The sequence below is a fragment of the Macaca fascicularis genome, chromosome 16 (genome assembly GCF_037993035.2).
Source record: "Macaca fascicularis isolate 582-1 chromosome 16, T2T-MFA8v1.1".
NCBI classification, from domain to species: domain Eukaryota; kingdom Metazoa; phylum Chordata; class Mammalia; order Primates; family Cercopithecidae; genus Macaca; species Macaca fascicularis.
Window position 1 is genome coordinate 80,577,889 of NC_088390.1, and position 12,539 is coordinate 80,590,427.

The 12,539-nt window shown below is 55.8% G+C and overlaps 1 protein-coding gene across 5 annotated transcripts in view; it reads left to right on the plus strand.

The window, feature by feature from the left end:
* The first annotated feature begins 532 nt into the window (after positions 1-532).
* The window catches only part of TTYH2 (tweety family member 2), a 49,064-nt gene continuing 37,057 nt past the window's right edge, over positions 533-12,539 (plus strand). For 3 of the 5 annotated variants that reach the window (XM_045376768.2, XM_065531937.1, XM_074020308.1), the window contains exons 1-2: positions 533-677; positions 9,919-10,091. In XM_045376768.2, coding sequence (XP_045232703.2) covers positions 549-677; positions 9,919-10,091 — 302 coding nt within the window. In that variant the 5' untranslated portion in view covers positions 533-548. Of the gene's footprint in view, positions 678-2,581; positions 2,664-9,918; positions 10,092-12,539 lie in introns of those variants that run through there. The other 2 variants (XM_045376769.2, XM_065531938.1) reach the window with 1 other exon arrangement.

Below are 12,539 nucleotides of genomic sequence, written 5' to 3' on the forward strand. Positions count from 1 at the left end.
CAGGCGCGCGGCAAGCAGCTTCAGTGAGTCGTTGGGGCAGATGCGCCGGGAGCTCCCAAGGGCAGGGACCGCGTCTTATTTCTCTTTTTAAGTCCACAGGGCTTGCACAATAGATGCCCCAAAAATGATTAAGAGTGAATTTAGAATGAGTGACCGAGTGGCTGAAGATTGCCTCCTTCCGTTCCCAGTCTGTCGGTTACTTACCCTGTGACAAACCTTTGGGACGGGGCAGTCGCCCCTCTCTGGCCTGTGACTGCTGGCTGCCCCCACTGACACCTTATACCCTTGATCTGATCATAAATAAGCAGCAGCTCGGGGACCTCGAGACTGAAACCGATTTAGAGACTTCTGGGAGCTTTTTTCACGTCCCTCCTTCTATCCGTCCAGGACAGATCCCCGCCCAGAACTGGGACTGCAATCGCGGCGGGGCGGGGCGGGCGGGGGCGGGCCCAGGGAGAGGCGGGGCCGGGGGCGGGGCGGGCGCGGGGCCCGGGCCGGGAGTTGAGCGCAGCTGCGGCTCAGCGTGTGGATCGCACTCGGGCCGAGCCATGCAGGCGGCGCGCGTGGACTACATCGCTCCCTGGTGGGTCGTGTGGCTGCACAGCGTTCCGCACCTCGGCCTGCGCCTGCAGCCCGTGAACAGCACCTTCAACCCTGGCGACGAGAGTTACCAGGAGGTGAGTTCGCGCCGCCCCAGACCCCAGCCACGCGCGCCCCAAGTCCCCGCACTACCCCCTCTCCCCTCGAGAGCCTGCACTTTCCCACGTGCCTCTCAGACCCCTTCTCTCCCCGCGCAGCCCTTTCCCGTCTCCCCTCTCCCCTTCTCCCCCACCCTCCCAGGCCCGTGGCCCGCGTCCCCTCCTGTCTGGGAACCTGGGGGCCCAGAAGACTGAAGAGATCAGAGTGAAGCGGGCGTGGGGAAGGGAAGGAGGGGCGCGAAACCGCCTGCAGGGACAGGGGCTGAACGCCGAGCGGGCAGGTTGGCGCGGGGTAGGGATAGGGGCATTCGTGTCGGGGTAATCCTGGCGCTCGAGGTGCGGGGATGCTGAGGGGGTGCCCCGGCGTTTTCGACCTTCTGGAGATTCCAAGATGGGGCGCTCTCTTTCCGAGGCTAAGTGGCCTGGGAAAGTTTGGCAGAAACTGAGTAGTCTCCCGAGTCGGTCTCCGCAGCACCCCTCCTCCCCAGTCCTGGCCTGCAGGGTGGGAGTCCCAGCTGGAAGGCTGCAGGGCTGGGGGAAGCGGCGTGGGTCACTTCCCCTCTAGCGCAGAGAACCCACAGCTGCTTGTGCTTGTTCCAGGGAAGGAAGGTGGCCTCCCTCGGCCCATCTCACACTGTCGTCCTGAGGACCCCCTTGCATTGACAGCCTCTCTGTGTCCCCTGGTCCTAGACTGGCCCGTTCCTGTTCCCCCACACCCCTCTCCCCACCCCACCCCACCTTCTAAGCCCTGAATTTCTGGCCTAGGGCAGCCACTCCCGGCTTCCCCGCCCTTTCCCTACTCTGCTGGCCCTTGGCGGGATTCTGCACCCCACAGACAGGGCCAGGGCTCCCCCAGACCTCCCTACCCAGACAAACAAAGCTGCAGAATCTCCCAGCCTGTCTCAGGTCTGGTCACACCTGCTCTGGCCCCAGTGGCCCACCTGTATCAGTTCCGTGTGTTAGGTCAAAGATTCTGGGGCCAGTGGCCCAGGATGGGGTCCATTTGTTCAGAGCCAGGCGCCCATCTCAGGACTTTGACCCCCGGCGGCCTCTCTCTGTGTCAAGTTCTCCAGATACGGGACAGGTCGGAGCAAAGCAGGGCCTCTTGGAGGGAATCCTGATCCAGTGTGAGGTGCCCAAGTGCCAGTGACAGGGAGTCTAATAATAACCCCTGGCGACCCGGCTGCCATCAGGCCCAGGCAGATGGTGCCTGCCCTACCAGAGGGAGGGGAGCATCAGGACCCCTTCCTGGGGGTCAGTGGGCAGTCGCGAGCAAGATGGCAATCAGTGGGCACACCCGCCCTCCCTCCCCCGGACCTTAGCCTGTGGGAGTCCATGTTCCCTGAGAATGTGACTGCCTGGGGATAGCTCCAGGGAATCTTCCTCTCCCAGAGAATGCATGAAAAGAGGCGGATATGATTTCAGAGACAACTCTGTGTGTGTGTGTGTGTGTGTGTGTGTCCCCATCCCACACCCTGTGCCCCAGATCCCACACCCAGGGTCTCCAGCCATAGTTTTCTCCTCTCCACTGGAGGAAATCTAAACTTCTCATTGGTCAGGAAGACCCCTTGGTGGGGCAGGGATGATAAGGGGACTCCCTCAACCTACTGGCCCCAGAGACAGTTCCTATCTGCCCAGCAGCTGTGGCTGGTGGAGCCTGGGCCTGCCCACAGCCCCCTCAGTCCCATGGACAGGTGGCAGTTGAGCCAGAGGAACCTACTTCCAGCCTCTGCCCCTCCTCCCAGGATTCCAGCCCCGGCTCACTTTGTGCTGGGCATCAAATGGTTCCAGAGGGTGTCCCTTCCCATCGGCCACTGCTCCTGGGCAGCTGACACCGGCCCTGCCCACTGGCTCCTGGTCCCGCTCACCCCTCCCCACCACCCAGATCGCTAAGTAGGAGATGAGCGTGGTGGGCCAGGGCCGGAAGTCTGGCTCTGGGTGTTATTTAAGGCGGCTCCTATTTTGGTAAGTTCCCCTGTTGTGACCACAGGTCTCTCCTGGATGTCTTCTTTCCTCCTGAGCACCAGTCACTAACAGAGTCAGGTGGACCGTCAGTCATCCCAGTTCTCAGCAAGCTTGACTGGGGCAAGTGCCGTGCCAGGCGTGGGGTGACCATGGTAACCAAGGCAGCAGGTCTTCAGGAGGAATTCCTGGGGATTCTCCGTGGCTGGGCTCTGGGCTCAGAGCTGTGGCAGACACCACGCAGTTTGAGGTGGGGGCTCTGCCCTCCAGTTGGCTGGGGTGGATTCCCAGTTCTTTCCATGTGTGACCACTGGTAGGTGTCTTAACCTCTCTGAGCCTTGCTCCCTTCATCTGCAAGAATTAGATGAGATATTCCACTTATCATGCCTAGTACAGAGAGCTCATACCACATAACAGGAGCTGATAACGCAGATCGTTTAATGGAGTGGCTGTGAGGTTCAGCAGTGTGTCAGGACAGTACCCTGTCGGGGGATGGAGAGGAAGGAGATCTCTTCCACAGACTCTGATCAGGGGAGACTGAACAAAACGCCTGCAGAAAGGGCTTCAGCTCATGCCCCACATGTTCAAATGCACAGTGCTGGCTGGTGGTACAATGTGTGTGTGTGGTGGGGGCTGGTGCGTGTGCATCAGAGACGAAGCAAGGTTGGAAACAGGCAGGTGCTGGCCTCGTGGGATGTGGGTGGTGCATGGGATTTCAAAGGCAAGGGGGTTCTTGGAAGTGCAGAGATGGTGAAGAGCAGGTCACCTGGTGAGCTGGGATTTCCTGAGCAAATTCAGTGTTCCAGAACCTTCCTCAGGAGGTAGGGGCTCTCACTCACTTTCTGGGGTCTTTAGGAGCTGTGGAAGCCCCCAGTCCTCCTGATAGTTGATCCTCACCCCTTTTCCTGCAGTGAACTTGAGCCCAAGTCCTCACAAAGGCCACTTGGCCTGTGTCACCAGCCTTGTGGGGAGGCTACCCTACGGTCAGCAGAGTCATGAGAGGTTAGCACCAAGGCAGGGCTGTGGATGAGGGCGCCCTGGCCCTGGCGGGCACCCGGCTCTGGGCTGCCAGATGTGGCTGTGTGTCTGGAAGGAAATCAGCCTAGACCTGCAGCCCGAGTCTTCTCACCTTTGACAGATGAGGGGGATTGGATTTGGAGATGATTCCTACTCCAAAGAGTTGGTAAAAGGACTGATGAGTTCATGGATTATGAAGCCTGCGGCCAGTGCCTGGCACACCGGAAACTGCCACAATCGCTGCTTGGGAAGGAGAAGACTGCAGCCGGCCAGGTGTCCATTGGGCGGTGTTGGGGACAAGGGAATGGGCACCTGGTACTGAATCCAGCACTGTCTCTCTGAGCAAATGAACAAGGCACTTCAGTGTCCTTGCCTGGGCGTGAGCGCCACCATCACCATCCAGCCAGCCCCTCAGGGGAGACCAGATGCTGATGAGCTCAGTACTTGAAACATCTTAGTAAGCTCCCACAGGCTGTGCAAATGTTAGTTATTGCTACTGTCAACAGGCAGGTGGCCACACGTGTGCTTCCTGTTCCAGCTTCCCTTGCCCGGGATCAGCTGACCAGCCGCTCTTTCAGGACATGTGTTAGGAGGCAGAGGAGATGTTGTTTAATTTTTTGTATATAAGCATGTATTTCCATGTGTTTTCTCTTTGGTTGGTCTGGTTCATAGATTCGCCAAAGTACAGAGTGGAGGGTACAGCGTTGGGAACTAGACCGGAACTACAGGACTTCCTGCTTCTGACTTGGGGGCAGGTCTGAGGAAGAAGGACCAGGCAGCAAGCCCATCCCAGCCGAGATCTGAGAAGAGCCGAGGTTGGGATGAGGAAGCCCCGTGCATCCAGTGTGAATTGAGTCACGGTCATCAGACAGTCATGCCGCGCTGGGAGAGGGCTTAATCTTTCCCAGTGGGCCTGTGGGGGGGAGCCTCTCCCTCTAGGTGCTCCTCGTTTCTCTCTCCCAGCCTCTCCCTGAGACCGGCTCACCTCTCTCCATGTCTTCTGGGGACTGGGGCTGTTGTCCCCTCCCCCACCCAGTGCAGAAGCCCCTTGGGTCCAGCTGCCGTGGTCACTGCGGCCCCCAGCTTGGGTCCCAGCTTGGCACTGTCCGCTCTGGGTTTTTCATGACACAGTGACAAATCAGAAATAATTGAAGTCCCTTTAATGAGGGGAGAAGCAGAGCCGGAGCACCAGTGTGGGAGCTGGGGGCCTGGTGTTGCTGTGGGAGAAGGAGGTGGCTGCAGGGCACAGTGGGAGGCGTGGGGTGGCGTGGGAAATTGTCTTGGCAAAACTCTGTCCATCTGAGCAGGGGGACCTGGAAGCAGAACTCTTGGCTCCCTCTTCCATTCCCCTCCACCTCCATGCACACGGGGACATGCGGCGTTAATTAGGAGCAAGAAAATAATTGCCCATTAGAGAGCAGCAGGTGACACCAAGCTGGCCCTGGGAGATGGTGCTGCTGGGGGAGGGGTGGGGAGCCTCCCTGCTCCTCTTTTCCCTCCTCCTTCCTCCTCCCTTGCCCACCTTCCCTCTTCTTTCCTCTTCCCTTCCCACTCCTTTTCCCTCACACCCTCTCACCCTGTCCCACCCACCACCTGTTTTTTCCCAGCACCTAGGCGGGGTTCCCAGGAGGGTTTTGGGAAGTAACTCCCTAACAAAAGGCTTCCAAAGGCTGGGCAGGGTGGCTCACGCCTGTAATCCCAGCATTTTGGGAGGCCAAGGAAGGAGGATCACATGAGCCCAGGAGTTGGAGACAAACCTGGCCAACATAGTGAGAGCCTGTCTGTATTTTTTTTTTTAACGGAAATTTAAAAAAAAAAAAAAAAAAAAAAAAAAAAAAAAGGCCTCCGAGTTTGGGTTTCCCAGGCCTCGCTTTCACTGGAGCTGGACAGCATTATCAGTAACCTAATTGAGGCCAGCTGCCCAGCTTGGAGAGGCCCCAGACCACAGAGGCTCAGCGCCTGCTGAAGGGGGAGATCAAGAGGCTGGAGGAGACTTGAGAGAGCAAAACGGGGTAGCCGGCTGCATCACCCACAGCCTGATCCTTCTCAGATGAGCCTTCCTCGCTGGGTAGGGACACTGGTAGATTCAGGAGCTTCTCCCACTAGTGATAAAATGATAGTGGGGCTGTTCAGGAGGCAAACTCGAAGTAAAGGGTAGCTGGGGGCAGGCTGGACGGTAGCTGGGCTCTAGGCTACACAGGAGGTTTGTCTGGGGCTCCCTTACATTTTTTTGTCATTAGGAATAACTTGGTTGGGCCTGGTGACTCACACCCATAATCTCAGCACTTTGGGAGGCCAAGGCAGATGGATCACTTGAGGTCGGGAGTTCAAGACCAGCCTGGTCCTTTTGTGCCAAAAGTACAAAAAAATTAGCTGAGCATGGTGGCACACATCTGTAATCCCAGCTACTCAGGAGGCTGAGGCAGTAGAATCGCTTGAACCCAGGAGGCGGAAGTTACAGTCAGCCGAGATCATGCCATTGCACTCCAGCCTGGTAACAGAGCAAGACTGTGTCTCAAAAAAAACAAAACAAAACAAAACAAAAATTAGCTGGACATGGTGGCGTGTGCCTGTAATCCTGGCTACTCGGGAGGCTAAGGCAGGAGAATCGCTTGAACCTGGGAGGCGGAGGTTACAATGAGCCAACATTGCACCACTGCACTCCAGCCTGGTGACAGAGCAAGACTCCATCTCAAAAAAAAAAATACAAAAAAATTAGCTGGGCATGGTGGCACATGCCTGTAATCCCAGCTACTCAGGAGGCTGAGGCAGGGGAATCACTTAAACCCCGGAGGCGGAGGTTGCAGTGAGCCAAGATTGCGCCACTGCCCTCCAGCCTGGGTGACAGAGTGAGACACTGTCTCAAAGAAAAAAAAACAGGAATAACTTACAGGAAAGGGTGTAATCTTAAGTGTGCAGCTCAATGAATTTATACCCTCGAGCACCTGCGTGCATGGTGTGTGTGTGTGTGTGTGCAACACCATCCCAATCAAATCGTATTCTGATCCCCCAGAAGCCTCCTTCATGCTCCCTTGAAGGCAGCACCCTCCCAAAGGTAGCGATGATTCGATGATTCACATTTCTCTGGCTGTTGATGAGTATCTCTGACTTTGAACTTCATATAAATTTTTTTTTTTTTTTTTTTTTTTTTTTTTTTGAGACGGAGTCTCGCTCTGTCGCCCAGGCTGGAGTGCAGTGGCGCAATCTCGGCTCACTGCAAGCTCCGCCTCCCGGGTTCACGCCATTCTCCTGCCTCAGCCTCCCGAGTAGCTGGGACTACAGGCGCCCGCCCCTGCGCCCGGCTAATTTTTTCTATTTTTAGTAGAGACGGGGTTTCACCATGGTCTCGATCTCCTGACCTTGTGATCCGCCCACCTCGGCCTCCCAAAGTGCTGGGATTACAGGCGTGAGCCACCACGCCCGGCCAAACTTCATATAAATTAATCCATACGGTCTCTGCTGTTCTGTGTCTGGCTTTCTCCCTCAACCTGACTTCTGGGATATTCGTCCCAGAAATATCGTCATGTGTGGCTAGTTTCCTTTTCATGGCTGTGTAGTATTCTGAGACTATGACACATGTTCTGTATCTTTTCTCTTGTTGGACGTTTTTGTCCTTTTGAGTGTTGGCTGTGACTGCTGTGTGAAGCTGCTGTGAACATTTGTGTGTCTTCAGAGGGACACAGCCCTCCTCTCTGTAAAGCAGAATTGCTGGGTCATGGCATGCATATTGCACAATGGTTTGCAAATTGTTTTTTGGCTTGGTTTGGGGTTTTTTTTGGGGGGGGTTGAGTTATTTTTTTTAAGGGTATGTTGTTGCCTAGCCCAGGCTAGACTCAAACTCCTGGGCTCAAGTGATCCTCCCATCCCAGCCTCCCAGTAGCTGGGATTACAAGTGCATGCCACCAGGTCTCGCTGGTTTACAAATGGTTGAGAGGATCCCTGGGCTTTAGCGGAGGGCCCTCAGGGGCTACCAAGGGGCGGCCAGGACAAAACGTGACATTTCTATCCATTCCTTATTCAGATGGAGCTCTGTGTTTCAGGGCTCTGCTAAGCAAGTCAGTTAGAAGAAAACGTTAAGCTATTGGAAAAAGTTTGAGAACTGCTGTGTGCTGCCCAGACTTTAATGGAATATATATTGCCTGGGATCATCTCTAGAGGCGGGTCTGATTCACTGGTTTCAGGGTGGGGCTTGGGATTCTGCACCTCTGACAAGCTCCCAGAAGATGTCAGGGCCACAGGTCACGGGCTGGTAAACTTCACTTTGAGGAAAGAGGCTCTCAACTCCCAGCTATCTTGGCCTCCTCTGCCTTGGCCTGGGCTGTAGGGCCCTCTGGCGAAGGGGCATGGACTGAGGACCAGAAGAGGGGCAGTGACTTTCCACCATCTCTTTCTACCCCTGGGCTTGCTGGGGTCAGTCCCAGGGACAGGCTGTGCTCATGAGTGGTCCAGGCAGGGAGAGCCCCAGCCCCAGCCCCCTGTCACACTGTGAAGTCTTTGGGAGAAGGAGGTGCCCAGATCTACTGGGCCTTGGCTTCCCAGCTGCCACTTTTTTTTTTTGGGGGGGGGGGACAGGATCTCCCTCTGTCACCCAGGCTGGAGTGTAGTGGCACAATCATGGTTCACTGCAGCCTCAACCTCCCAGTCTCAAGCGATCTTCCCACCTCAGCCTCCTGAGTAGCTGAGACTACAGGCACATGCCACCATGCCCAGCTAATTTTTATTTTTTATTTTTTTGTAGAGACAGAGTCTCCCTATATTGCCCAGACTGGTCCTGAACTCCTGGGCTCAAACAATCCTCTCACCTTGGCCTCTCAAAGTGCTGGGATTATAGGCGTGAGCCACCACACCTGGCATAAAGCCACATTTTAAGTCAAACCCATCTGTTCCCCTCCCAAGTGAGCCATCTCTCCTGCCTTTTCCTGGGCTGCCCCCACCACTTCAGCTGAGAAGTCTGTCAGCCAAGAGTGACCAGCAGAGCAGCCCGTGCCAGAGGCCCGAAGGTCTGCCCACGTCTCACAGGGCTAGCAGCATGGCCTCCAGTAGGTGTCTGTCCCCCTGGAAAACTGCCCCAAAGCCTCGGACTGCAGAGCCCGGCCCTGGTTTGTCGGGGCTGTCTCCGTGTGTGCCTGCCCCTGCACTAGTCTCATCTCCCCCTTAGACCGCAGGGTCCCGGAGTCCCACTTGCTGCCGATGGCCACCTCCTGCATAGGGCTCCCTGAAACAGGCTTTCCTAGGCAGCCCCCCTGGGGCACTAGGGATTCGGGACCAGGAACCCCTATCGGGGGTGCATGGGAGGCAGGGACGGCTGTCAGCTCAGGAGCCTGACTTAGAGCCAGGTCCAGCCCTGGCTGGCAACCGCCAATCTCAGTGCCATCTGGTGCCCATCTGGCAAAATCAAGAGATGAGTGAGCAGAGAGTGGCACCGGGCCTCCTGATAGACAGTGGCTCCCATTGCAGGACCCCGAGGTGCTAGGCAGGCCTCAGGCCCCTCCGACCCCCTCAGAATTCTGGCTTTGCTGCTGCTGGCCCTGGAGGTTCAGCTGTCCCTGTTGGGGTGCAGTGGAAGGGATTCCATAAGTTGCCTATCCTGACTGTCCCGCCCCCTCACGCATCCCCCAAGCATGGAGCTGGCTTCTCGATTCTCAGGATGGACCCAATACCTAGAACAAGCTCTTCACATTCTGGGTAAAGGATGATGCCCAGACTGGGACAGTGGGGTCCTTGCATGGAAGAGGCCTGTCCTTCCAGGCCCTGTCTCAGTGGCGCTCAGCGCCCAAGGCCTCTAGGTACTCTGGTCCTGGACGGCATCGCTCTCCTTGCCTGTCTCCCTAAGCCATAGAGCTCACCACCCACAGCCCTGCCTGCCCGCCGGGGATTCCTGCCTTATCTCCTGAGTGACTCAGACTCTTCATCAGCAGGACCTGGTCCTTATCTTCATCCAGGGTCTGAACCAGAAACTGGACACCAGATCTGACACCCTTCCCTCACTGACCACCAGGCCCACCACTTGGCCTCGTGCCCTCCATTACTCCCACCCAAGTGCCTTAGCGCCGGGCCCTCTGTTGACAGAGTAGGAACTTGAACCATAGGTGGAGCTTGGAAGGATGGATGAGAGACACAGCTCAGCTCTGGTCCTATCTGCAGCCCAGGCGGTGGGGCACTCGGGGCTCGAGGACAGGGCACTTCCAGAGCCCCGCACTGCAGGGATGAAGAGTGACAACAGGGCTCTGCTCTCTTCCAGTCGCTGCTGTTCCTGGGGCTGGTGGCTGCAGTCTGCCTGGGCCTGAACCTCATCTTCCTTGTGGCTTACCTGGTCTGCGCGTGCTGCTGCCAGCAAGACGATGCGGTACAGACCAAGCAGCGCCACTCCTGCTGCATCACCTGGACAGCCGTGGTGGCCGGGCTCGTCTGCTGGTGAGTGTCCCTGGGCTCTGGGCCTGGGGTATGTGACTCACTCTGCAAGGGGCCAGAGACTGTCTGGCCATGTTCTCCTGACTGAGCTCTGGCTACCTTGATGGAAAAGCTTGTCCCCAAATGAATGTTGTCCCTTTTCTTACCAAGCATCAGGAATCAGATGCCCGGGGTGGTGATGGGGTCTCCAGAAAGGTCTCCCAAGTGGCCCCCCAAACCCTGCCCCAATGTGAGTTTGTCCTGTGCCCAGCAGCCTTGCAGGCAGCATTTCTGCACCGACACTGGGCATCTCCAGTCTGTGTCCCTGTCCCCTGCCAGCTGCTGCCCTGGGTCTGTGAGATCAGAAGATAGTCTGACTCCAGCACAAACCAATTCCATCTTCTTGTAAGATCAATAGCCTTTAATGTCATTAGCCAGTTCTTCTTTGCTTTGGATGAGGAGGTGAGAATTTCTTTTATTTATTTATTTATTTATAAGATGGGGTCTCACCCTGTTACCCAGGCCAGAGTGCAGTGGTGTGATCACAGCTCACTGCAGCCTCAAACTCCTAGGCTCAAGCAATCCTCCCACCTCAGCCTCCCAAGTAGCTGGGACTACAGGTGCACACCACCATGCCTGGGTTTTTTGTGTTTTTTGTTTGTTTGTTTGTTTTTGGTAGAGACAAGGTTTCATCGTGTTTCCCAGGCTGATCTCAAACTCCTGAGCTCAAGTGATCCACCTACCTCAGCCTCCAAAAGTGCTGGGATTACAGGCGTGAGCCACCACACCTGGGCTGAGATTATGTTGCTCAGGCTGGTCTTCAACTTCTGACTTCAGACGCTGCTCCCCACTCAGCCTCCCAAAGCACTGGGATTACAGGCATGAGCCACCATGCTGGGCCTTAAAGTGAGGATTTATAATTCCCATAGCAGGAGTCCGTACCCAGCCCACCACACTGCCTAGCCACTCCACCCCAGCCAGCGTCCACAGGCATGCTGGCTGTTTTCAGGAGTTGTTGCATTTTTCTTGTTTTTAAATCTATAGAGGCTTTTCCAAAAGCCTCTAGTGTCCACACAGAGATGCTTCTTGGGTGTCGTCACCCCAAAGAGTAGAGTCTCCCACTACCCGGCAGCAGGCTGGCAGCCAGGCAGGTCCTGGTCAGCCTGGGGGTGAGGATGCCTGGGCTTTCATACCCAGGCAGCTCACCTTGCCACTGCGATTTTCTTCTCTGTTGGAAGATGTTCTTGATCTCGTCCTGCCTGTAGTGTGAGGCTCACCTAAGCCAAAACGCAGGCGAGACGCTAAAGCAGCCTTGTGGGGCGGACAAAGCTCTAAGCACAAGGAAGGGGATCAAGGCTGCTGCAATACATGGCCGGGGCTGAAATAAGAGACTCAGAGGACAGAGTTCTGGACAGGCCGAGAGGTCATAGACGAGTGTGGTTCCCAGTAGACTGGAAGAGCTTTGAGAAGTGACTGTGGTGTTAAAAATCCTCCTGCATGGCCGGGCAGTGGCTCACGCCTGTAATCCCAGCACTTTGGGAGGCTGAGGCGGGTGGATCACCTGAGCTCAGGAGTTCGAGATCACCTTGGGCAATGTGGTAAGACCTCACCTCTACAAAAATGAGCCAGGCCTGGTAATGCGTGCTTGTAGTCCCGACTGAGGCAGGAGGATGATGAGCCCAGGAGGCGGATCGTGATCGCTCTCCCGCACTCTAGCCTGGGTGACGTGAGACCCTGTCTCTTACACACAACAGTTACACACACGACAAACTTGTTTTTGAAGAATACTTTGGAACGGTAAGAATGGCATGAGGAGTCCATTCTTCCAATAAGGAAGGATTATCAGCAGTGTAGGGGAATCTCAAAGTGGAAGGAATGTGCATGGCAGGATCCGTGCCACAACATTCTGGGCGTTACTTGTACTAGGCAAGAGGGCACCAGCAGTAAGAAAACAGGCACCAAGTCTGCTTTCATGATCTGTCAGCAGAGGCTGAGAACTGTGCACCAGTTTGCTTTGAATCATTACAACTAAGGAGAGAGGGCCGGGCGTGGTGGCTCATGCCTATAATCCCAGCACTTTGGGAGGCCAAGGTGGGTGGATCACTTGAGGTCAGGAGTTCGAGACCAGCCTGACCAACATGGTGAAACCCCATCTCTACTAAAAATACAAAATTAGCCAGGCGTGGTGGCGGGTGCCTGTAACCCCAGCTACTTGGGAGGCTAAGGCAGGAGAATTGCTTGAACCTGGGAGATGGAGGTTGCAGTGAGCTGAGATTGCACCACTGCATTCTAGCCTGGGTGACAGACTCTGTCTCAAAAAAAAAAAAAAGAAAAAGAAAAAAGGAAAGTAAAGAAAAACCAAAAAACTAAGGAGAGAGCTCTGAAGGAAAGGAGCAGGCATAGAAGTGGATGGCCCACCTGAGTCCAGGCGTTGCTGGGTGACAAGGGCACCCAAACCCATAGGATGAGAAG